The sequence below is a fragment of the Chrysemys picta genome, chromosome 6, assembly GCF_011386835.1.
Source record: "Chrysemys picta bellii isolate R12L10 chromosome 6, ASM1138683v2, whole genome shotgun sequence".
NCBI lineage: Eukaryota > Metazoa > Chordata > Testudines > Emydidae > Chrysemys > Chrysemys picta.
Genome location: NC_088796.1, coordinates 68,431,858 through 68,456,922, shown reverse-complemented (window position 1 = coordinate 68,456,922; position 25,065 = coordinate 68,431,858). Strand labels below are relative to the sequence as shown.

Here is a 25,065-nt window from a genome sequence, read left to right as displayed (position 1 = left end):
AACCCAGGAACCAATTCCTGTAGCAAACCTCGTTGCCTACTCTGTCCCCTACTCTAGCGACACGATTATGGGACCCAACCACATCAGCCACACCATCAGGGGCTCATTCACCTGCACGTCTACTAATGTTATATATGCCATCATGTGTCAGCAATGCCCCTCTGCCATGTACACTGGCCAAACTGAACAGTCCCTACGTAAAAGAATGGACACAAATCAGACATCAGGAATGGTAACATACAAAAGCCAGTAGGAGAACACTTCAATCTTCCTGGACGTTCTATAACAGATTTAAAAGTAGCTATACTTGAACGAAAAAACTTCAGAAACAGACTTCAAAGAGAAACAGCAGAACTAAAATTCATTTGAAAATTTAACACCATTAATTTGGGTTTGAATAGGGACAGGGAGTGGCTGGCTCATTACAAAAAGCAGCTTTTCCTCTCCTGGAATTAACACCTCCTCATCTATTATTGGGAGTGGACTACATCCACCCTGATCGAATTGGCCCTGTCAACACTGGTTCTCCACTTCTGAGGTAACTCCTATCTCTTCATGTGTCATTATATAATGCCTGCATCTGCAATTTTCACTCCATGCATCTGAAGAAGTGGTTTTTTACCCACGAAAGCTTATGCCCAAATAAATCTGTTAGTCTTTAAGGTGCCACCGGACTCCTTGTTGTTTTTGTGGATACAGACTAACATGGCTACCTCCTGATACTTGACACTATTCTATAAAAGAAATCAGAAAGGCTTCACATTGTGACCTCAAATTTAGACCCTGACTCTGGAAAAGGGAGTGAAGTCCAGAGCTGAGTTATATACTAGACTACACTTTCATACAACTTTCCTTAAACAACAGAAAACCTTTTTTGTATAGAAGAAAAATAAATCTCTTCTGGAAATTAGGTCTGACTATTTATTTTAGAGTGCCAGTACAAAGCAAAGTATCTTCAAAGGCCCTCAGCGCCTGTATCTGCTTTCTAAAAAATGAGTTCACACCACCAAAAAAGCAAGCAAAAGTACATACATTTGAAGTATTCCTTCGGGGAATGGAGAGTAGTTTTCTCTGTGCAGCAGCAGCCCCCTTCCTAGAAGATTGTACTATTTATATGTTCTTTCAGAAAATTGGATGCCACATCCTAGAATACTCAATGAGCTAATAGAGGAGGTATCTGAGCCTCTAGCTATTATCTTTGGAAAATCATGGGAGACGGGAGAGATTCCAGAAGACTGGGAAAGGGCAAATATAGTGCCCATCTATAAAAAGGGAAATAAAAACAACCCAGGAAACTACAGACCAGTTAGTTTAACTTCCGTGCCAGGGAAGATAATGGAGCAAGTAATTAAGGAAATCATCTGCAAACACTTGGAAAGTGGTAAGGTGATAGGGAACAGCCAGCATGGATTTGTAAAGAACAAATCATGTGAAACCAATCTGATAGTTTTCTTTGATAGGATAACTAGTCTTGTGGATAAGGGAGAAGCTGTGGATGTGGTATACCTAGACTTTAGTAAGGCATTTGACACGGTCTCGCATGATATTCTTATCGATAAACTAGGCAAATACAATTTAGATGGGGCTACTATAAGGTGGGTGCATAACTGGCTGGATAACCGTACTCAGAGAGTTGTTATTAATGGTTCCCAATCCTGCTGGAAAGGCATAACTAGTGGGGTACCGCAGGGGTCTGTTTTGGGACCGGCTCTGTTCAATATCTTCATCAACGACTTAGATATTGGCATAGAAAGTACGCTTATTAAGTTTGCGGATGATACCAAACTGGGAGGGATTGCAACTGCTTTGGAGGACAGGGTCATAATTCAAAATGATCTGGACAAATTGGAGAAATGGTCTGAGTTAAACAGGATGAAGTTTAACAAAGACAAATGCAAAGTGCTCCACTTAGGAAGAAAAAATCAGTTTCACACATACAGAATGGGAAGAGATTTTCTAGGAAGGAGTACAGCAGAAAGGGATTTAGGGGTTATAGTGGACCACAAGCTAAATATGAGCCAACAGTGTGATGTTGTTGCAAAAAAAGCAAGACACGAGAAGTTATTCTTCCGCTCTACTCTGCTCTGGTTAGGCCTCAGCTGGAGTATTGTGTCCAGTTCTGGGCACCGAATTTCAAGAAAGATGTGGAGAAATTGGAGAGAGTCCAGAGAAGAGCAACAAGAATGATTAAAGGTCTTGAGAACATGACCTATGAAGGAAGGCTGAAAGAATTGGGTTTATTTAATTTGGAAAAGAGAAGACTGAGAGGGGACATGATAGCAGTTTTCAGGTATCTAAAAGGGTGTCATAAGGAGGAGGGAGAAAACTTGTTCACCTTAGCCTCTAAGGACAGAACAAGAAGCAATGGGCTTAAACTGCAGCAAGGGAGGTCTAGGTTGGACATTAGGAAAAAGTCCCTAACTGTCAGGGTGGATAAACACTGGAATAAATTGCCTAGGGAGGTTGTGGAATCTCCATCTCTGGAGATATTTAAGAGTAGGTTAGATAAATGTCTATCAGGGATGGTCTAGACAGTATTTGGTCCTGCCATACGGGCAGGGGACTGGACTCGATGACCTCTCGAGGTCCCTTCCAGTCCTAGAATCTATGAATTCCCCCTCATTCCCTTGAGCTCCTGTGGGTCCTAGCTTTCCAAGCCACATGTAAATGGCTTCTTAAGAACAGGGGACAACATAACTACAAAGGCATCCTCTTGGACTCTATAGAATCTGTGCAATCAGTCACAAGCCTTTCAGTGCCAACAGCCTGCTACCGGCCCCATTCTATTGAAGTCTGGGTGTGTCATTCCAACCCCTGTGGCATCACAGAATAAGAGAGATGACCTTTTACAAATTACTGATATACAGAAATAGCTATGGAAGGAAAGTAAAAAAAGGTAGGTTCATCGAAAAATGGGAGACAACTAACTAATGATTCAAATGACAAATTTTGAATTATTTTTAAAGAATTCTAGCTGAATTATAATCTTAGGTATTATCTGTAACTATGACAATGATTAGAGAAAAATTCTATTTTTCAATATGCCAGTTTTGTGTATAGTCAGTTTCCCTGGCTCTCCCAGTTAGTTTTCCTTGTTGCTTGTGTGCATCTTTTACAGGTGATAAGGATGAGAAAACATATTTTTAAAAATCAGTTTTAATACTTGAAATTACATTTAGCTCATTTTAGAAAATGACTAGTTTTCTAGTTGACACTTATATCTGTATTAAATAAGAAAAATAATAAGTTGGTAAGGAATGAAGAATCAGTATTAATCATTCATTACAAGCAGATTCAAGAATGCTTTGAAATTTTGAACATGTAAATTTATTAGCTCATATGGATGAATCCTAAGGTTTAAAAAAAATTACACTAAATGCTGACTATATTTAAAATAATCATGGTCCACACAGAGGCACTGGAAGACCAGAGAAAACCAAATATAATGCCAGTTTTCAATTAGGGAAAAGAACAATGACTTCTATCCTTGCTAAAATATTGGAACACACATGAACAGAAAAAAATTTACTAAACATCTACAGGATAATAGACCATGAATAAACAGCACATATTTATAATTAATACATTATTGATAAATTATAAGGCATCTGGTAACAGTCAAGAGATGTAACACAACTGAATTTTAGTAAACCTCTGATACCAAGTCTTGTGATAGAGGACATCATATTATACATGACTTTGAAAGTGATATGGAAACAAAAAAGGCCACCAGAGATTTAGCTTGTCAAACAGCAGGATGGCAACACTCCTCTTTATACTCTTCTCCTTCACTTCTACACCTCTATTGTCTTGCTTCTTCATTGCTTCATGAGTAATTTAGACTGCATGCTCTTTGGAGCAGGGGGCATGTCTTGTGTCTCTATGGCATCTAGCACATTTCTGAATGGCCAATGAAAAACTAACATTAACAACATACAGCTATGTTGTAGGAGTCTGAGGCACATGACTTACGAAGAGGGGCTGAGGGTACTGGGGTTATTTAGTCTGGAGAAGAGAAGAGTGAGGGGGGATTTGACAGCAGCCTTCAACTACCTGAAGGGGGGTTCAAAGGAGGATGGAGCTAGGCTGTTCTCAGTGGTGACAGATGACAGAACAAGAAGCAATGGTCTCAACTTGCAGTGGGGGAGGTCTAGGTTGGATATTAGGAAACACTTTCACTAGGAGGGTGGTGAAGCACTGGAACGGGTTACCTAGGGAGGTGGTGGAATCTACATCCTTAGAGGTTTTTAAGGCCTGGCTTGACAAAGCCTTGGCTGGGATGATTTAGTTGGTAATACTATTTTCAACTTGAGTGCCTTATTTTGCAATCTTAGCATTCCATTTATGCTAATTTTTAGCATGAATAAAGTGGAAAACTTCCATTGTGCAATTAAAAATGGGAAATATTTTTAATTTTGGAAAATTCAACATGAATTAAAATTTTACCAAAACTAATTATTTTAGAACAAAATAAAGTTAAAAACACTAAAGAAATTAAGTGATTAGCAGAAGAGACGTTGCTATATGGAAACTTTCAAATATTGCGTATTAATGCATTATTTACCTTGGCTGTATACTCAGCTTTATAACTGTCTTGCGTGGCAGAGAATCTTGTGAGGATTGATCATCATCCTACAGGGGAAAAAACTTTAAATTTACATTTCAATGAATATAGATCAAACTAAAAATCAGACATTTCAGTTTTGGAAGAACCAAGACATAAAAATGCACTATCCACATCACACCAATAGTGAGTTCCAATGAAATCTAATTTACCACAATATGGAGGAAGACACTAGTTCCACCTCACCAGATAATCATCTCCAACTCCATACTTAAGGCAAGAAGATTATGAACATACCTGTCTAAATAGATTTTGACAGAAAGGAAAAAATGTATACTTATTCATCCAATTTGAAATCATTGTTCCCATTAAGTCATTTATTGTTATTCCCAACCTTCACACTCATTGACACCTATACAGGTTTCTACAAGTGTGTACTAGACATTCTAATCACTAATAAAGCTGGTGTGGTTTACAAACAGCTTCAGTACATTGAAATTAACTTTCTATTGCTGGAGGTTTACCTTTTCCAGCACTATAATCCTACAGTTTAGTTGCAGAAGCCATAGGTTTACTCTTCGTTAGAATTCAACAAACTATTCTCTCCCTGCTCCACCACCCAAGTTTACACACACACAAAATAAGGGGAGGGAGGATTGTGCGGGCCTACGGATAAATTAAGGTTTGAGGGGTTTTTAAACTAGGTGTTGGTTCATCAGCAGGCCAGTATACATCAGTAACAGTGTAAGTTTATGCAGTAAGCACTTTAAAAAACAGATTTATTGCCTAAACTCCAGAATCTCTCTACAAAATGCTGAGACTGTTTGCCTGTCCTTGCACAAGGAGTCTTTATATAGCACCCCCTTATGATCATGTCACCCTCTAGTAGTCACAGCCTAAAAAAGGTAACTTTTTTTATACTACATAAGCAGTAACATTTGTGTTACTGCTAGTAAATCATTAAGGGTTGTGGCCTACAGCTCTCCATTTTGTCTTAAAAATGTGAATGAATATAATAAAATAAACAAAACACACCTTCTAACACCGACTTGATAAGTTCACACCTATACGTTATTTATACTGGGAGTAGCAGCCATTATATTTAAAAATAGTAAAATGGCTTTCATTAGAACTCTTTAATTTCAATTACTCAGACTATTCTCAAAATTCACCTCTATGGCTGAAATTTTCCATGTTTGGTTTCTACCCAAAGTTATGTTCTTAAAGGTCTGAGTAAAAAATGCCTGGAAGAGATGCTCAACTAGGATCTGTGACAACCTCTTTCTTTGCATCCCTCCACTGGCTCCCCCTTCTCTATCACACCAAATGTAAACTATTTGACTTCATTTTGAAAGCTCTTCATGGCGTAACTCCACCCTACTTATCATTTCTCATTTACTATCAAAATGTTGACTCCACCTCCATAACTCACCCTGGTTACATTTTCAAACAAGCACCCTTGTACTTTTTGCCATGCTGCCCCTCATGCTTCAGAGAAGCTCCCCATAAACATTCACACAGCTACATTATTCTCCTTCAAATCACTCCTTAAAACTCTCGATTTCCATGATATCTATAAAAAAAACTTGACAATGGTTATGCCATTGGTGTGGAGAGACTATGGCCTACCATGCTGACCAATACGGTCTCATTGTTTCCTTGTACTCCTTGTGTCTCTGTATCCATCAGTTGTCCCTGGTCTGATAAGATTGTAAAGGGGAAGGACCATCTTTCTGTGCTAGGTTTGTACAGTGCCTAGCACAATGGGGTTCTGGTCCATGACTAGGACTCTTACATGCTATGGTAATAACCATACTCCTATACTACACTACTACACTAGAAAAGTAATACTGAAAACTCGGCATGAGGCATGACCACAGCACAACTGCCCTGAAATATATTTCAGGGGAGGAAGCAATTGCCTGAAGTAAATGCAACAGTTAACTGTTTAAATCCCTGAATGCACTTCCAGATTACATTTTCTTTCCAGCCAGTAAAAAAGCTTAATACATATGTAATGATTTGGGGAAATCTGTGCACACAATTTGTGAATGCTGGTTGAGATTATAAACTCTCTGTATGTATCTTTACCAAGCTGCAAACTTCATTTCAAATGTGCAGTACTCTTTGTCTTCTCTGAGGTCTGTTTGCCCCCATCTTGGACTGAAATTCCACAGGTGGATGGCAAAGGTCTAGTAAAAGAGTTGTTACGTGCACAAGCATTGAAATGTAATCGCTCTTGAGAAAAGACTGGCTCCCAACCAGGAGAGCTGGTTTATCAGGGGAGAGGTTTCCTAGCTCCAGCCCAAGCCCAGATGTTTACACTGAAATTTTAAAGCCCTGCAGCCCAAGCCCTCCGAGCCCAAGTCAGTTGACAAGGGCCAGCTGTGTTTTATTGCACTGTGGACATGCCCTCAGGGATCTAGAAGCAGGATTCCTCTCGCAGCAGAGTAATGAGTGCCCATGAGGGTGCTCTTGATTGGATCTGTGACAACACAGATGCTGACCAAATTAACGTGTGCCTAAAAAGTTCAAGTAATTAAAGATATGTAAAAATAAAACGGTGTAAGTATATATGAATGAAAAAATATTTCAAGATGTTACTTATGCATATTGCTGATTGTAGAAACATTTTCATGTATTATATTAAATTATTTAAGTGTCATATGACCATGTAACTAGAGACTGCACTGTATCAGTTATGTGCAAAGGCACAGTGTTAAGATGTGTATAACCTTAACTATGTTATTTTCTGTCTTTACCGTGTTTAACCAGGCAATTCAAAAATATTTCTAACAATAACAAAGGATTTTGGTATGGAATAATATAGTTTGTTAAAAGATGGACACTATTCCTTTAGTAGGTTTCTCTTCTGAAAAGTGACTCTTCAAAAGTGACCTGCAGGATTTTCGAGCTCATTTTTTCCTCAGTGGATTCCCATATCAAATTCTCTCGATTTACAAATAAAAGTATGTCTGTTTTATAGTCCAATTCTGCAAATTCAGCCTGGGCTCAGATTCAAGATGGGCTCTTTCTTCCTCCTTCATTATCATAAGTAATTATGATCTACAAGTCAAGTTAGGCCCACAGTTACACTTGTGCAACCTGACTATCATCAATTTTCACAAGCAGCAGGTATAGATAATTGGATAATAGACAAATTATGTTGATAATGCACAACATGAAAAAGAGTCCAATACGCTCACTTTCAGCTATGTAGGTTCTGCAGGGCTAACTGCAAAAAGTAGTAAAATCTATTTTTGCTGTTAACACCACGTGTAATTCAAACCACATACAGAGACCAAATCTGTTGAGTAAGAAGGGACTATCTTTACACAGATAATTTTCAAAGTAGAAGTCGAACTTCTTCACACCATTCATAATCAGTCTTAAAATATTATTCATATAACTTTTAAAAAATACAAAAAAGGTAAATAGGAGAACTCACCATCTTAAGGAACGGAGCTGATGGGTTGTAGCTGTAGGTATCTTTGTCTTTTAGGATAAGAATATGAGCAGAGTCAATGATCACCCTCTTCAAATTCATTAATGAGTGGAAAAGCCTGTTGATTGAATTTTCAATTGTTACTAGTTTTGAGATATGTTTATAAAAAGCCATTATAAGACCCTTGGAAAAAAGGATATAGAAATAATATTAACTATTAAAAGTATTGCTTTAGTGGAGTCTAATTTTTTTATTCTGACCTAAATTTCCAAAAATGACTAGTTATTTTGGGTGCCCAACTTGAGATACCTTGAAAGACCCTAATTTGGCGGAAGCACTAAGCACTTGTCTCCTGAAAATTAAACCCTCACTTTACCCTGTCTCAATTTGGGCACCCAGAAATCATCACCATCCTTGCCACACTATCAGAAGTGTATGGAAGAAGGCAAATGGCCCTAATCATCCCTACCCTGGGCTCCTGTGTCTAGTACTTTCATATTTAGCTGAAATAATGCTGCTACAGCCATTATTGTACTACAGAGCGTGCCTCTAGGTCAACTTCTCCATCTCCATCAAAGCAATTTTAGTTTATGTAGCATATTACTGGGCATTCTTAAAAGATGTCCAAAATATGTCCAACTTTCTTAGGTACTACTTGCCTTGTATGTAGGTGTGTCCATTCTAAGCCCTCCTTCATTCCTTTATATAATTAGTTCATTTTACTTTGGGTAGTCTATGCAGACAACTGCACTGAAAGCTGTTTCAAATTTGCATGGGATAGAATTACTTTTCCAGGACTCTGCTCCACAGAAGATGATACTTAAGGTCTTTATAAGCAGTCAGTGTGATGTTTTTGCTACTCACACTGGACTTCCATACAGCATAAAGTTTTTTAAATACAGCACTTGTGTTACCTATTCTGGGCTTCATATCAAACACGTAATCAGCAATATTGTGAATGATGCTACCCAGATAAGCTTATTGTTGGTTTTCCCAGCTTCACCTTCCCTATGGGTGCTCCACTGTAGGTGACTCCACAGCAGTACCGCTGATGGAGGAATGGGGCTTCGGATTTGAATCTATAACTGATGCTAATACTGTGGAGCCAAATATAGCATGGGATGATGAGCATGGATAATTGCATAATGTTTTTGAAAACGTATGGGCAGACGTCCAAGTTTCTGCCCTACATATTTCTGATGAAGGCTACAGAAGTGGAAAGAAATCTCATGAAATGAGTTCAGATTCCAGATAGGGATTGAAGATTGCGGGCATGAGAGCAGTAGTTAATACAGTTAGATATCCACCTGAAGAGTCTCTGATTTGATATTGAGGATCCCTTGGATCTCTCTGCAATTGAGAGGATTAGTTTAGGATAGTGGTTTTCGACCTGTGGATTGCAGACCACTGGGAATCTGCAGACTATATCTAAGATTTTTCAAAGGGGCCTAACATCTCCATTCTAAATTTTTTAGGGGTCCTCAAATGAAAAAAGGTTGAAAACCACTGTTTTAGGAGATTCCTGGAGTCTTTCGTTCTATCCAAATCAAATGCCAAAGCTCTTCTGACATTGAGTGTATGCAATACTGCTTCTCTGTTGTCACGGTGCAGCTTTGGGAAGAAAATATAAGCCTCAATTTGCTCTTTTAATGTTTTTTTGATAGAAGTAACGGTTTGTCCTTATCCAACGACTACTCAGTCATCATATTCTAAGGCTTCTCAGGCACTTTGACTCTTGAACATTTTGATGTGACTATTGTTTAGCCTGGGTATCCAATTTTCGATACCTCATGATCTTGCATTATGTTAGATGTCATAGCTCGTACTATAAAGCAGAGGGAATGCAGAATAGCACAGATACAAATATGATGCTGGAGCTGATTTTTTTTTTTGTAGAGTTCATTTGATCCTCTTCTCCTTTGCACTGAAGAACTTCACAATTTATCATTCCATAATAGGATGGCATGAGAAAAGTCTGTAGAAGCTGCAAAAGTCTTTAATGCTGCAGACAAATCATCATCACACAGTCATGCTGGAGGACTACTTCTTTATGCTATCCATTCATTAATCAGGAAGCATGCTCCCAAAAGATGTCAATGCTGCATTTATTATGGAAACTCAAGATGCCTCCATTTTGAGGAACCATACAAAATCTTAGCTCTTTGGACTGTGTAAAGTTACTGAATTTGCCTATTTTGGTATCAATTTCTTTTGGCACTTATTTCCTCTCTATCATCTTCCACAGTGAAGGGGAAGGCATACTTCCTACCTGCAATATAACACAAAATATTTGTATGGTCTTACTGTCCCCTCAGTCTTGTCTGTGTAGTTCTAGCTTTATCTTCTTCTGGTTATCTCACTGAAGTGTTGAGGTCCCCTTTTGATTATGTTCTGGAGGAAACAGTCTTTCTTGGGTTTATTCTTTGTATCAGAAGGGTAGGAGTCGGAGCCCTCCCTGTTCCTCAAACAATTACATGCTTGAAGCAGAATCTCTTTCTAGCCTTGTTAGATTTTCTTTTTTATTTGAGATTTCTACTGTGTTTATCTTTTCCTCATCTCATGGGATAAAGAGTTATTTTCCCTTTTATTTCTTATTTTTCATTAATAGGGCAATAACCATCTATTTTAGTCTGTCTCAGAGTAACCCCATAATTGATGGGCCAAGATTACACTGGTCTACAATTTTTGAGAAGTCGTCTGCTTCAGAGATAAAATGTGCTATTTATTATGTATTTTGATGTGCTGAATTCAAATATGACAATTAAAACAACTGATTGGCTACTGTTTCTAAGATATTTAAGTTTTTACATTTTATGTCTATGTATATTGTGTAGATAGTAGAGTTTTAATCATAAATTGTAAATTTAGGTCTTTTCATGTGTTTATGGTTGCTTTACATGATAATATTTCACCTGTCCTGTTTATGCAACACTTTAAAAATCAGCAAAAGGGTTATATAAATAAAATGTATTATGAAACAAAAGGCAAAAAACTATTATGTCAATAGTTTAGTCCTATTCAGTGTCTACTCGGCGCTTCTTGGCTTGTCTCTTATATTCATTAAATGGAGCATCTCTTGTCACTGTCCAGCAATAGTCTGCAAGCATTGATGGGCTCCATTTGCCCTGATAGCGTTTCTCCATTATTGCAATGTCCTGGTGAAATTGCTCACCGTGCTCGTCGCTCACTGCTCTGCAGTTCGGTGGAAAAAAATCTAGATGAGAGTGCAAAAAATGTATCTTTAGTGACATGTTGCAACCAAGGCTTTTGTATGCCTTGAGGAGGTTTTCCACCAACAACCTGTAGTTGTCTGCCTTGTTGTTTCTGAGAAAATTTATTGCCACTAACTGGAAGGCTTTCCATGCCGTCTTTTCCTTGCCACGCAGTGCATGGTCAAATGCATCATCTCGAAGAAGTTCACGAATCTGAGGACCAACAAAGACACCTTCCTTTATCTTAGCTTCACTTAACCTTGGAACTTTTCCACGGAGGTACTTGAAAGCTGCTTGTGTTTGGTCAATGGCCTTCACTAAGTTCTTCATCAGACCCAGCTTGATGTGTAAGGGTGGTAACAAAATCTTCCTTGATTCAACAAGTGCTGGATGCTGAACACTTTTCCTCCCAGGCTCCAATGACTGTCCGAGGGGCCAATCTTTCTTGATGTAGTGGGAATCTCTTGCACGACTATCCCATTCGCAGAGACAACAGCAGTACTTTGTGTATCCAGTCTGCAGACCAAGCAAGAGAGCAACAACCTTCAAATCGCCACAAAGCTGCCACTGATGTTGGTCATAGTTTTTGCACCTCAAAAGTTGTTTCATGTTGTCAGAGGTTTCCTTCATATGGACTGCATGACCAACTGAATTGATGCCAAAACATTGCCATTATGCAGTAAAACAGCTTTAAGACTCGTCTTCGATGAATCAATGAACAGTCTCTACTCATCTGGATCATGAACGATGTTGAGGGCAGCCATCACACCATCGATGTTGTTGCAGGCTACAAGATCACCTTCCATGAACAAGAATGGGATAAGATCCTTTTGACGGTCACAGAACATGGAAACCCTAACATCACCTGCCACGAGATTCCACTGCTGTAGTCTTGAGCCCAACAGCTCTGCCTTACTCTTGGGTAGTTCCAAATCCCTGACAAGGTCATTCAGTTCACCTTGTGTTATGAGGTGTGGTTCAGAGGAGGAGGATGGGAGAAAATGTGGGTCCTGTGACATTGATGGTTCAGGACCAGAAGTTTCATCCTCTTCCTTTTCCTCATCTGACTCAAGTGAGAATGATTCTGGTGCATCAGGAACCGGCAGTCCTTCTCCGTGGGGTACTGGGCGTATAGCTGATGGAATGTTTGGATAATGCACAGTCCACTTTTTCTTCTTTGACACACCTTTCCCAACTGGAGGCACCATGCAGATGTAACAATTGCTGTTATGATCTGTTGGCTCTCTCCAAATCATTGGCACTGCAAAAGGCATAGATTTCCTTTTCCTGTTCAACCACTGGCGAAGATTTGTTGCACAAGTGTTGCAGCATATGTGTGGGGCCCACCTCTTGTCCTGATCTCCAATTTTGCAGCCAAAAGAAAGCTGATAGGCTCTCTTAACCATAGTGCTTATACTGCGCTTTTGTGATGCAAAAGTCACTTCACCACAAACATAGCAGAAGTTATCTGCACTGTTCACACAAGTACGAGGCATCTCTGCTCACTTTGGCTAAACAGAAATGTGTCCCTTTGCAAAAATCAAACACTGACAAATAAGAGAGCACCACACTGTATGATTTCTAGAGCTGATATAGGGCAATTTGTTCAGCAGAGTGATATAAGCTTCGTTATGATAGCATCATCCATGACTTTTAGGAATAACATGATGCAATTCATATCATGTATGATGCAATACCAGCTTCAGATTGCATCATTCATTGTTTTGCCTAAAAAGCAAGTACTGTCCAAACCCAGTCATAGATTTATTCCTAGATCCAGTCAAAGATGTATTTTAGTCATTTCTGGTTTAAATTGAGAATCCTTCCCTTTATAACTCACTTATCCTCCGCCATTCCCAAGTCAAGGGTCGTATATACTGACCCAACAGCATATCTTGAAAACTAGAGCCAATCAACAATTTTAAGCATCATTTTCATTCTCAGGGACCCAGAATTAGTAAAGTTTGACTACATTTATTTCAGAAGCATTTTGGCTGTAGAGCAGTGTTATCCAAGCTTGTTGATCAGACTTTTTTGCTTTGCCTTTTTCTAGTAGACCTACATATGTGAGAAATACATGAAGCCAAGATTTTCAAGCATAGGTACCTCTAGTCAAATTTCTAAATCTTCATTAAGGCATCTAAAGAACTGACCAGATTTACACAAGTGCTGAATACCCAGCAGCTCCCATTGACTTGAATGCAATTACAAGAAATGCCAGTACCTAGTTATAGCCTAAAGGAACAAGTGATGTTCTAATCAGAATGCCCATAGTCCCTTTGACAATCAGTGAAGAATTAATTTATAGGCATCCATAGGGGAGGGATAGCTCAATGGTTTGAGCATTGGCCTGCTAAACCCAGGGTTGTGAGTTCAATCCTTGAGGGGGCCATTTACGGATCTGGGGCAAAAATCTGTTCTGGGGATTGGTCCTGCTTTGAGCAGGGGGTTGGACTAGATGACCTCCTGAGGTCCCTTCCAATCCTGATATTCTATGATTCTATAGCAAATCAAGTGATACCGATAACACCAAGAGTTTGAATTTAAGTGCTCTTTTAGAAGGGTGCCTCATTTTCCTTATATTATAAATAGAGATAAAAGGAAGTGAATCATTTATAGAATATTGAACTCTTTCACATTCCAGGCTTTGGAGAATTAATGGTAAATTGGGACTGATCCAGCTTTCCCTACCTTCCATGGCACAGATACACGTGGAGAGCAAATAGGAAAGTTTGGGGGATTTTTTTTTAAATATACTTTCTGAATGTAATAGTCAGAAACAGAAGAGAGTATTTTAAGGGCATTATTTCAAACACTGGCTTATTTAATATAGTACTCTATCTCTACCAATAAGACATTGTTCAGCAAGTTCACCAGTACCTACTTTTCATATTTTCTATACATAAAAATGTTCTAAATGAATCATTCATTCAGATAGCTATAGGTGTGTGTGTGGGCGGGGGGGTGTTTTAAAAGCAGTATCTCTACTTTGTAACTACTTAGGAGAATATTACAGATTATTCTATCAAAATATAGAGAAAGCAATTCACCTCCCAAACTTGACAAAGAATCAATCTACAAATGAGCTAGTAAGCATAATAACAAGAAAATGATGTTCCAGGTTGAAGATAGGAAGTTATATAGTGGGAAAGACTAAGATAATCACATAATACCTAGTCAACATATGTTTCTTGATCAGTTCGTAACAGTGGCAGAGACTTAATGCAGCAGTACCTAGTTTTCCTTTGAATGATAGCCCTGTGGTTAAGGTACAAGCTGCAGACTTTATCTTCAACCTTCCTTTGCAACCCCCGTGCACACTGTAGCCTCTATGTGCCTCAATTTCTTACTCTACAAAATTGGGGAAATAATTCCCTACTTCATACTGATATATAAAATAGTAGTAGTAATATTTATATATATAAAATAGTAGTAGTAATATATAAAATAGTAGTAGTAATATTTTCTCAGTGGTATATATTTTGGTTGCTATATTAAAAATACAGTATATTCATAACACAAAAATACAAGAGAAAATAAATGTAAATATTTAAATGTAATTTAATGAGTACATTACCTAGTTCCATAATCCACAACTACCCAATCTTTAGATGTTCCTGTGATGGCATCATGGTGCTGAAAGAGTCCTAGGTTCCTCCTAGCCTCAGTCAGCAATTTATAATGGTCCACTGAAGGAAATGCATTCATCTTGTCAGATTTTTTAGACTCTACTAGTGCCAAAGAATACAGGATCTCAGCAGCTCTGGAAAAAATCAAAGAAAAAAAATGAATGTAAAAGCTACTTGTTTACACAAACACGCACACACAAAGACAAACACACACTTTAAGAGCTCAACTACAGTGCTTTCATAGCTTCCCCCAAAAGTGGTCCTCTAGGTTCTTTAAACTAAAAGTTAAATTTTGTTAATTACAATATAATTCACTATTTACAAATAAAGCAACAAAAAGTTTATTTGCACAAATTTGTAATGATCAGTGATCAAACCTTAGTGGGATGCATTCAGGATAGCTTCTGTCTCAGAAGGAAAATTAAACTTTCAAGAACACACAACTTGTTTAACCAACAGAATTATTCCTCTCAAAAGGTACATACTGTATATATTGCATGCAGTATTCATGAAACCTTATTTAATTTTTTAAGACATCTGTTTGGGTCTTAGTTTGGTCATTGAGAACCCAAACTTATTTTTTCCTAAATACCATAACAGTCAAAGTAAAAGATTATAACGACATATTCAAACTGTCTGAGGAAGGGATCCACCGATTGACCACCAATACCAGACAAGATCAGATACCTCAAGACCCTGTACCTTAGACAAAGTAGACATATTACAGCTGGGTGCTCTCCTGGACCCTGAGTACAAAGTCCATATACACTCTGGACAGTTCAGGGGCACCTGGGGAAACTTTGTGGGCACCAACCACATAGGACATTGAGAATGACCCAGAGTGAGTGCCATCTACAGCCACAGCGTCCTCAAGTGGAGCAGAGCAGATGCTCTCCATGGGGGGCCGCAGCCACTTGGACCACAGGACTCCAGGACTCCAGGACGAATGAGAAAAGAAGGAAGTGGCAGCTGAAACAGCATCACTTCAGCCATGTAAAGACTTGATTCATGATTGTTATGGTTAGGGTAGACATGACATAAGGAGCTCATCAGTGCCTCTGTAGAATCAATCTATACAGGCTTTAAAAATGTCACTTTGTATCGTCCCTTCAGGGCATGGAAAACACTATTCTCCACTCCCTTCCAGCATCCTGAAGGCAGGTTTCAGCTACTGCCTCATCTACAGTCATTGCTGGGCATGGGAAACAGCCATATCTACACCCCTCCCCATTTATGCTGTTTGTATGCTCCCTTCTGAGTGTGAACCATCTTCCGCCCTCCCCCACCCACCCTCTTTTGGCACCCAGAGGGCAGGATTTGGGTAATGATGTTTGCTGTTTCAATATTTCCTGCTGGACGCGGGAACCGGCATTACGCCATCGCCCTTAGTCTCCACTATCGGTCCCCTCCCTGGCATCCACATGGGATCCAAGATGGATTCCAAGGGGGGCGGGGGATTTAAACACTGTAACTGAGGCCTGGTCTACACTAGGCGTTTATGTCGAAGTTAGCGCCGTTACATCGAATTAACCCTGCACCAGTCCACACTGCGATGCTATTTAGTTCGACATAGAGGTCTCTTTAATTCGACTTCTGTACTCCTCCCCGACGAGGGGAGTAGCGCCAAATTCGACATGGCCATGTCGAATTAGGCTAGGTGTGGATGGAAATCGACGCTAATAGCTCCGGGAGCTATCCCACAGTGCACCACTCTGTTGACGCTCTGGACAGCAGTGCGAGCTCGGATGCTCTGACCAGCCACACAGGAAAAGCCCCGGGAAAATTTGAATTGGAATTCCTTTTCCTGTCTGGCCAGTTTGAATCTCATTTCCTGTCTGGACATCGTGGCGAGCACAGCAGCACTGGCAACGATGCAGAGCTCTCCAGCAGTGATGGCCGTGCAGTCTGTGAATAGAAAGAGGGCCCCAGCATGGACTGATCGGGAAGTCTTGGATCTCATCGCTGTGTGGGGCGATGAGTCCGTGCTTTCCGAGCTGCGATCCAAAAGACGGAATGCAAAGATCTACGAGAAGATCTCTAAAGACATGACAGACAGAGGATACAGCCGGGATGCAACGCAGTGCCGCGTGAAAATCAAGGAGCTGAGACAAGGCTACCAGAAGACCAAAGAGGCAAACGGACGCTCCGGATCCCATCCCCAGACATCCCGTTTCTACGAGGCACTGCATTCCATCCTCGGTGCGGCCGCCACCACTACCCCACCAGTGACCGTGGACTCTGAGGATGGGATAGTGTCCACGGCCGGTTCCTCGGACATGTTAGGGGACGGGGAAGATGAGGAAGGAGATGAGGAGGGCGAAGCAGTCGGCAGCGCTCACAACGCTGATTTCCCCGACAGCCAGGATCTCTTCATCACCCTTACAGAGATCCCCTACGAAGCGTCCCCAGCCGTTACCCCGGACACAGAATCTGGTGAAGGATCAGCCAGTAAGTGTTGTAAACATCTAAACATTTATTTTTAACAAAACAGGAATATTAACAATTAAAAGAATGGGTTGTTCATGATTAGTGTGCCCTAGGCGCTTAACGGTTTAGTCATGGGCAGTGCAAGTTTTGAAAAAAAATCTAGCAATGTCCCGTTTTCAGTGATTGTCCTGCACAAGCCGCTCTACTGTTTATTCCCTGCTACTGCAGCTACAGTAAAATGAGGTCTATATGTCTGGGGATAGAGCAGTAATCCTCCTGGGACATCTCGATGAAGCTCTCCTGGAGGTAATTTGAAAGCCGTGGCATGAGGTTCCTGGGGAGAGCGGCCTTATTGGGTCCTCCGAAGTACGACACGTTGCCGCGCCACGAGACTATCAAGTACTCGGGAATCATTGCTCTGCATAGCAGGGCGGCATACGGCCCTGGTCTTTGGAGGCTTTCCCGGAGCATTCTCTGTCTGTCGCTCTCAGAGATCCTCATCAGGGTGATGTCGCCCATGGTGACCTGCTTTTAATTAGGCAGGGGAATGTTAGTGTTGGGACTGCTTTCCCGTTCCTTTACAGAACTGTAACCGCTGGTTTGTAGCCACGCGGTGGAGGCGGGAGAGGGGCAGCCGAAAGGGATCGTTCCCGGGGACAGCCGCGAGGGGGTGGGATAGGGGCAGAGTTCCCGCTTGCCGGATTGCTGGCTGCAGGAACTGACATAGCTTTAAATGTGAAATGAGGCCAGTGGTAATATAAAAGTTTTAAACTGCCACAAGTGTACGGCTTACCATGTCTGCCTGCAACAGAAATTCCGTTGTGCTGCCCCGCTTCTCAAATGTGCTGTGCAAGACCCCAGGCACTGAATGCGAAGACCGAGAATTCGACCTTGTGCTGAGTGCGCATGTGATAGGTGCTGTGCATGGTCTTGTTCACAGAGAAAGACTATGTTCTTTGTTCACAACTACATTTTTCTTTCTGAGGAATTCACTCCCTTTTTCCCATTTCCACAGCCCCATCTGCGAGTGTCTCACAACCTAGCCTGGAATCACACTCCCAGAGGCTAGCGCGGATTAGGCGTAGGAAGAAGAGGACACAGGAGGACATGTTCTCTGAGCTTATGGCCTGTTCCCAAGCCCAGGCAGCACAGCAGACCCAGTGGCAGGAGAACTTGACCCGAATGCACCAAGTCAACATGGATCGGGAGGAGAGGTGGCGGCAGGAAGACCAGCAGGCGACTCAAACGCTGCTTGGACTACTGAGGGAGCAAACGGACACGCTCCGGCGCCTTGTGGATGTTCTGCAGGAACGGAGGCAGGAGGACAGAGCCCCGCTGCAGTCCATCTCTAACCGCCCTCCCCTGCCACCAAGTCCCATACCCACCTCACCCAAAGTGCAAAGAAGGAGAGGCAGCAGAGTCCCTGCTAAGTCTCACTCCACCCCTGCAGAGAGCTCTAGTAGCAGAAGGCTCTCATTTCCCAAAATTTGAAAAGTTCTTTCCTTCCCGCCTGACACAAGCCCCCGTCCAAGTTTCACCTCCCAATGCCATGTGTAGTTGATAATAAAAAATATGTTTCTGTTAACTACTGTTTCAATCATGTTCTTTTGGAGGAGGAGGGGAAAGGGGGTTGGTAATTGGACAGGACAGTCACCTTTGGCAGGGTACATAGTCGGGGGCAGGCACAGCAGCAGGGCACATACACAGTGCAGTGATGCAGTGACTAGTTACCCTGGTTAGTCTGGGAGGTTGTTTTCATGTTATGTGGTGGGGGGTGGGTTGCTCTGTGACTTTGTGGCAGGGGAGGGCAGTTACAGATCTCAAGCGGCGGTCCTTAGGCAGGATCACAGAGCCACACAGCAGGGGATCTGTAACCGTCCTCCCCCTGCCACAAAGTCACATAGACCCCCCCATACACACAGTCCCGATCAGGAGGGGTGACAGGCTCCGTTGAAACAACCATCCCACCGCAGCGGAGCCTGTCAATCCTTGAGTTTAGAAGCTGCATTCGCGCCACTACACTACACCCGCTCCGCACCACAGTCTGCATCCCAGTTTTAAAAAATTCCCGCGAAAACAGTATTAAAGAAAATGGTGTGCTTTAACAAAGTAGAACTATTTTTATTTTGAAACGTGTGTTGGAAGGGGGGTGAAGGGGGTATGTAACTGGATAGGATAGTCAACATTAACTGGGTAAAGAAACGTGGGTAGGTTTAGCTTCTCGGTACACAAACTTTAAAGTCACAGGTTACCCTGCTCACTCAGGAACTTTGCTTTCAAAGCCTCCCGGATGCACAGCGCATCCCGCTGGTCTCTTCTAATCGCCCGGCTGTCTGGCTGTGAGTAATCAGCAGCCAGGCTATTTTCCTCAACCTCCCACCCCGCCATAAAGGTCTCCCCCTTGCTCTCACAGAGATTGTGGAGCACACAGCAAGCTGCTATAACAATGGGGATATTGGTTTCGCTGAGATCACAGCGAGTCAGTAAGCTTCTCCATCTCCCCTTGAGACGGCCAAAAGCACACTCCACCACCATTCTGCACTTGCTCAGCCGGTAGTTGAAGAGTTCTTTTTCAGTGTCCAGGGCGCCAGTATAGGGCTTCATGAGCCAGGGCATTAGCGGGTAGGCTGGGTCCCCGAGGATGACTATAGGCATCTCCACATCCCCAACAGTTATTTTGTGGTCCGGGAAGTAAATACCTTGTTGCAGCCGTCTAAACAGACCAGAGTTCCTGAAAACACGAGCGTCATGAACCTTGCCCGGCCATCCCACGTAGATGTTGGTAAAACGTCCCCTGTGGTCCACCAGTGCTTGCAGCACCATGGAAAAGTATCCCTTTCGGTTAATGTACTGGGTGGCCTGGTGGTCCGGTGCCAGGATAGGGATGCGAGTTCCATCTATGGCCCCACCGCGAGGCGTTGAGAGCGGCCACAACTGCAGCGATGGTCGCAGCGTGCTCCATGCTCGCAGTGCTGTGGCGTCCGCGCTGTCAATGACTGGAAAAGTGCGCGAAATGATTTCCCGCCGGCGCTTTCAGGGAGGGAGGGCGGGAGTGATGGACGGATGACGACAGTTACCCAAAAGCACCCTCAACACATTTTGTTACCCAGAAGGCATTGCTGGCTACACCCAGAATTCCAATGGGTAGAGGGGACTGCGGGAACTGTGGGATAGCTGACCACAGCGCACCGCTTCGAATGTCGACGCTTTCACCGTTAGTGTGGACGCACAAAGTCGAATTACTGTCCTTAGTGTGGACACACACGTTCGACTTTGCAATATCGATTCCAAAAATTCGATGCAAGTAAAATCGAACTACTCTCGTAGTGTAGACAAGGCCTGAGATTTATTGTAAAAACACACTGCTGCACACATGGTCACCCACTCAAAAGGTCACTGACAGTCAGCACTAAGACCCAGAACCATAGAAGAAGAAGAAAGGAGGGCACCGGGACGTCCTTCTGATGAAAATGCATGGTGATTGGCAGACAGCATGACCACCTCTTTGAACTTGAAAGGGAGAAGCTGAAGCAGGAACAGCAACAGAGAGAGGATGCAGGAGAGGGGATGAGTATATGGTGGCTATGTACATCCGCCATGACCCTGCCAGGAGAGATCAAGATCTCCAACACCAATGTGAGGTGAGGCAGCAGCAAATGTTTCTGTGAGTGCTGAGACTGCCCTACAGAGGAAAGGATATTTAACACATTCTTTTTCCAGTATCACCACCAAAATAAATGAACTTTCAGAGGCAGCTTTCTTATACACAAATGCTGATACAGAGCCTACCAGCCATCCCTACCCCTCCAAGCTGGGAAGGAGGACTGGGGAGCCGCATGGAGAATAAAAGATTGAGCCACCTGTGCTTCTAGGCTCACAACAGCCACCTCAGCAAGCTGGGCAGGGGGGGACTAGGAGATGAGCAGGGAAAAGCAATGGATCCTACTTCATCATTCAGAGCAGGCTCCATGGCTTTCCACCAGAATGCAGATAACAAACACAAGTCGAAGTGGAATATTGTAGTAAGCTGCTGTTCCACCCATGTGACCAGAACAGAAAAAACAGTTTACCAAAATAAACTGCAAGAGTTTGGAAGAAGTGGCTCAATATTGCAACACTAAGAACTAAGGGAAATGCGTGAAATAACCTTTGCAGTGTGCCCACTCTCCCTTGAGCTACACTAGCTTGAGAGGAGTACCTAAAGGATACTAACTCAGGCAAATAATGCAATGAAGCCAAGCCCTATGGCCACCAAAGAAGGCAAGTTAGGCAATTCTAACTCCCTTCAGTTTCTCTCTGCTACACTGAAGTATCTGTGGGGAAAAACAAGAAACAGCAGAGATACAGGTTTTATAAAACACAGAAGAAAACACAAAAAAGGGAAAAGAAAAAAATAAAATAAATCAGTATGAAGGTAAATACTGAAAGATGAAAGAGGGAATAGGAACGCCAAAATGGCTGGAACGAAAGACATAAAACAGGAAAAAGGAGAGAAAAGTATGGAGAGAAGATTAATTTCTTAAGTTTAATAAAGTTATTGCCACAACGTACAGTAAAATGCACAAAACATATTTGATTTTCTATTTGTAACCTTTATGTTGAAATGCTCCCAACTAATATTAAGCTGTTAAAGATAAGGATGCTATAAAATCCAACTAAATTTTCAGGTTTAAGCCTCTAGGTTGATTACAGAAAATGTATTTAATAGAAGAGCACTGGCCAACACTTTGAATGATCCAGCCAAACTTTATTAAAAAAGAAAAATGATTAGTTAAGCAAACAGGCATGCAATTACTCCTTACACAAATGCTACTATTATACCCACACTCAAAGATGAAATGGTGTGTCAGTGGGATATCAGTCCACTGACAATAGGGTGAAGTATGGCATTAAAATCCTGGAACCTAACAATACACTTTTGATGTTAATTGGAGCTATCCCTGAATTTAGCTAAACTATTCCTTCTATACTCTGTTATACTAATAATTAACATTAAATCTACCTTAATCATAATTGTATTTCTGCCACCTTCTTATTGTCTCTTTACATTACACATTATTTAAATTAACATGTGCATCAATGTCCTTCCCACACTCTAGATAGCATTTTAATAAAACATTCACAATTCTCAAAAACACTCATTAAAAACTTAGCTCAAACGATTATAACCAAAACATAATGATAACATAATCTGGGGTCATGTCCTTGCTAACTCGTACTTTCTCATAACACATTGTCTCCTATTTAGTTTGGACTTCTCACAATAGCAGCTTCAAAATCTCATACTTCTCTGCCCTTAGGCTAACTTCGACCCCAAACCTAACTTCTATTTATTTATTAACCCAAACTATTCTATGTACTACGTATTAAAATATCTTATGAGCAGCCCATACAATTATACAAAAACTCCTCTCAATTTCCTACAATACACACACACACATGCACTCTTCTGGTAAAGTGATGGGTGTGTTATGTTTCTATGTTGTGGGTTGCTCAAGAGACATTGACCAGGGTGTCTTTCAACCCCGCCTGGTTTGTTGTGTTGCAGTGGTTTGCTTTTTAGGTTTGTTTGTTTGCAGTGTTGTAGCAATGTTGGTCCCAGAATATTAGAGAGACAAGGTGGGTGAGGTAACAGAAGTTGGTCCAGTAACAGATGTTACCTCACCCACACTGTACCTCTGTTTATTTTTGATGGGGGGAGGGCAATGAGCATAGGAGTCAAGTGATTATAGTAAGGTTGATGAGTCCCTGTGTGACACTGAAGAAGGGATTCTTCTTCCTCCATCCTGAATTGTGAGCTCCTTCTTTCCCCATAACCACCAGCATCTTCAGTCACAATAGCAGCTTGTCCCTAAACTCCATGCTTTTCACAACTAATGGGCCACCCCAGTTCATATATCCAGTGGGTCCTTATTCTTAAATCCACTCAAGGTTCTATAATAGATCCACAATCTTAGTTCACACTGCTTCTGAAGTATCACATTAGGTGAATTAATCAATCTCAGAGCAGTTTAAGGCTTTTGCTTTCCACTCCAAAAAAATAGGTGACTGATGTGCGTTTCAGAAGGGTGTAACTGTAATATTGCAATCTCTTAAACCATGATTTCCTTTTAAACCTCAACCCTACTCTAAATTTTAAAGTGAATCAAATCTCTAAGGATAAATTAACTGAATGTATGAAAAACTACATTATTTCTGAGAAATTTAAACTTAAGGAAAGCAATTTTCTTCTCTCTAACTTAATCTCAGTCTAAGGAAAGCTAGCAGTATGTCTCTTTACAGAAGCATGGATTAGTATAGCATATCCCCTACCAGTAATGAAACTCCAGTAGTGAGAAAAATATCCGACACAGGGGATCTTAAAAATAAAGAAATAATTAATGTCATAGAAAGACAAATCATATCTAACCAAAATAAAACTCTTCTTGCCTTGTGTATTTCACCGGAGAACTATAAATCATCAATCCATAATTTATCCCCAAGCACTTTTATAAAATTAGTTAAGAATAGGACTTGAGAAATTCCAAAAGCCACTGAACATTGGGCAACAACTTTGAAATGAGCCACTTCGTTACTTATGCTCACAACTTCTGATCCCTCACTGATACAACCTGTCTCAAGACAGTAATGTTCGGCATGAAGTTATAGCATGGAAAGAAGACTATAGTGCACCTTTGCTAATCTCATTTGACAGATCTGATTTAACTAACTAACACTGTGCAACTGCTCTAATGATCCGTGACAACTAACAACTCAGCCCTACAGGTCTTGAAATACAAATATTTTGCATAGTAAATTCAACAACTTTTTGAAAAATAATTAGTTGTAAAATTTTAAAAAATTAAGTGAACATCCTGAACAATCACATTCATTTTAATTTCAATAATGTACAAATCAAAAAAAGAATGCAAAATTCTCTCCGGGCTCCCCATTTGACTTCTGAAATTTTCTAATGGGTATTGGACAAATTATATTTACTCTGCTATTCTAATAAGTACCACACTACACCTCTGCCCCGATATAACTCGACCCGATATAACACAAATTCGGATATAATGCGGTAAAGCAGTGCTCGCGGGGGGGAGGGAGTGGGGCTGAGCATTCCAGTGGATCAAAGCAAGTTCGATATAACGCGGTTTCACCTATAATGCGGTAAGATTTTTTGGCTCCCGAGGACAGCGTTATATCGGGGTAAAGGTGTATTTTGTTTCTTTGCTTTTAAAGCTTAATTCATTTAACAATATTGCAAATTTTTGTTATAAGTTTTAGCCTGTGCAAGTTGTTTACTTACAATGAGCCAGAGTACGTAGCTATCTTGGTCTTGTTTTCCAGCCTCTAGTAACACAAAACTATTCCTCTGATTATTTTTCAGTTAAATGTGAGTACAGCGGAGCTATACCTGCACTCTGTCTTTCAAGTTCTTGCTACAGCTAATCATACCATTGTCAACAGTTCAATCTACCATCATCAATTGTACAAAGGCTTTTTCCTGGGGAGATGGGCTCTTCCATTTTAAAGGGAAAGATGACCACTTCAAACCCTTAAAGTTTTACCCTGTGTCTTTTCCTGATACACCAGTATCTTCAGGGTAAACTGTTAAATAGGATGACTCAACTTCATAATTAAATATTTATTTTAGCAAGAGCTGGTAAAATTTAGGTTGCCCAACACTTTGCATCATAAATTATTCTTGCAACCTTCTGTTTGAGAATTTCACACCTCTGTTGTTTGCAGCAGACCTTTGATATTTAGCAGGGAGAATAGCCTTAGGCTACAAGTGTCTTTTCT

The 25,065-nt window shown here is 41.1% G+C and overlaps 1 protein-coding gene across 1 annotated transcript in view; it reads right to left on the bottom strand.

Annotated features, from left to right (window-relative positions):
• MAN2A1 (mannosidase alpha class 2A member 1) overlaps nucleotides 1-25,065 on the bottom strand; it is a 225,035-nt gene that overhangs the window by 92,542 nt on the left and 107,428 nt on the right. Inside the window, 3 exon segments of the mRNA XM_065599246.1 lie at nucleotides 4,565-4,632; nucleotides 8,013-8,127; nucleotides 14,799-14,984. Of these exon segments, the coding sequence (XP_065455318.1) occupies nucleotides 4,565-4,632; nucleotides 8,013-8,127; nucleotides 14,799-14,984 (369 nt within the window).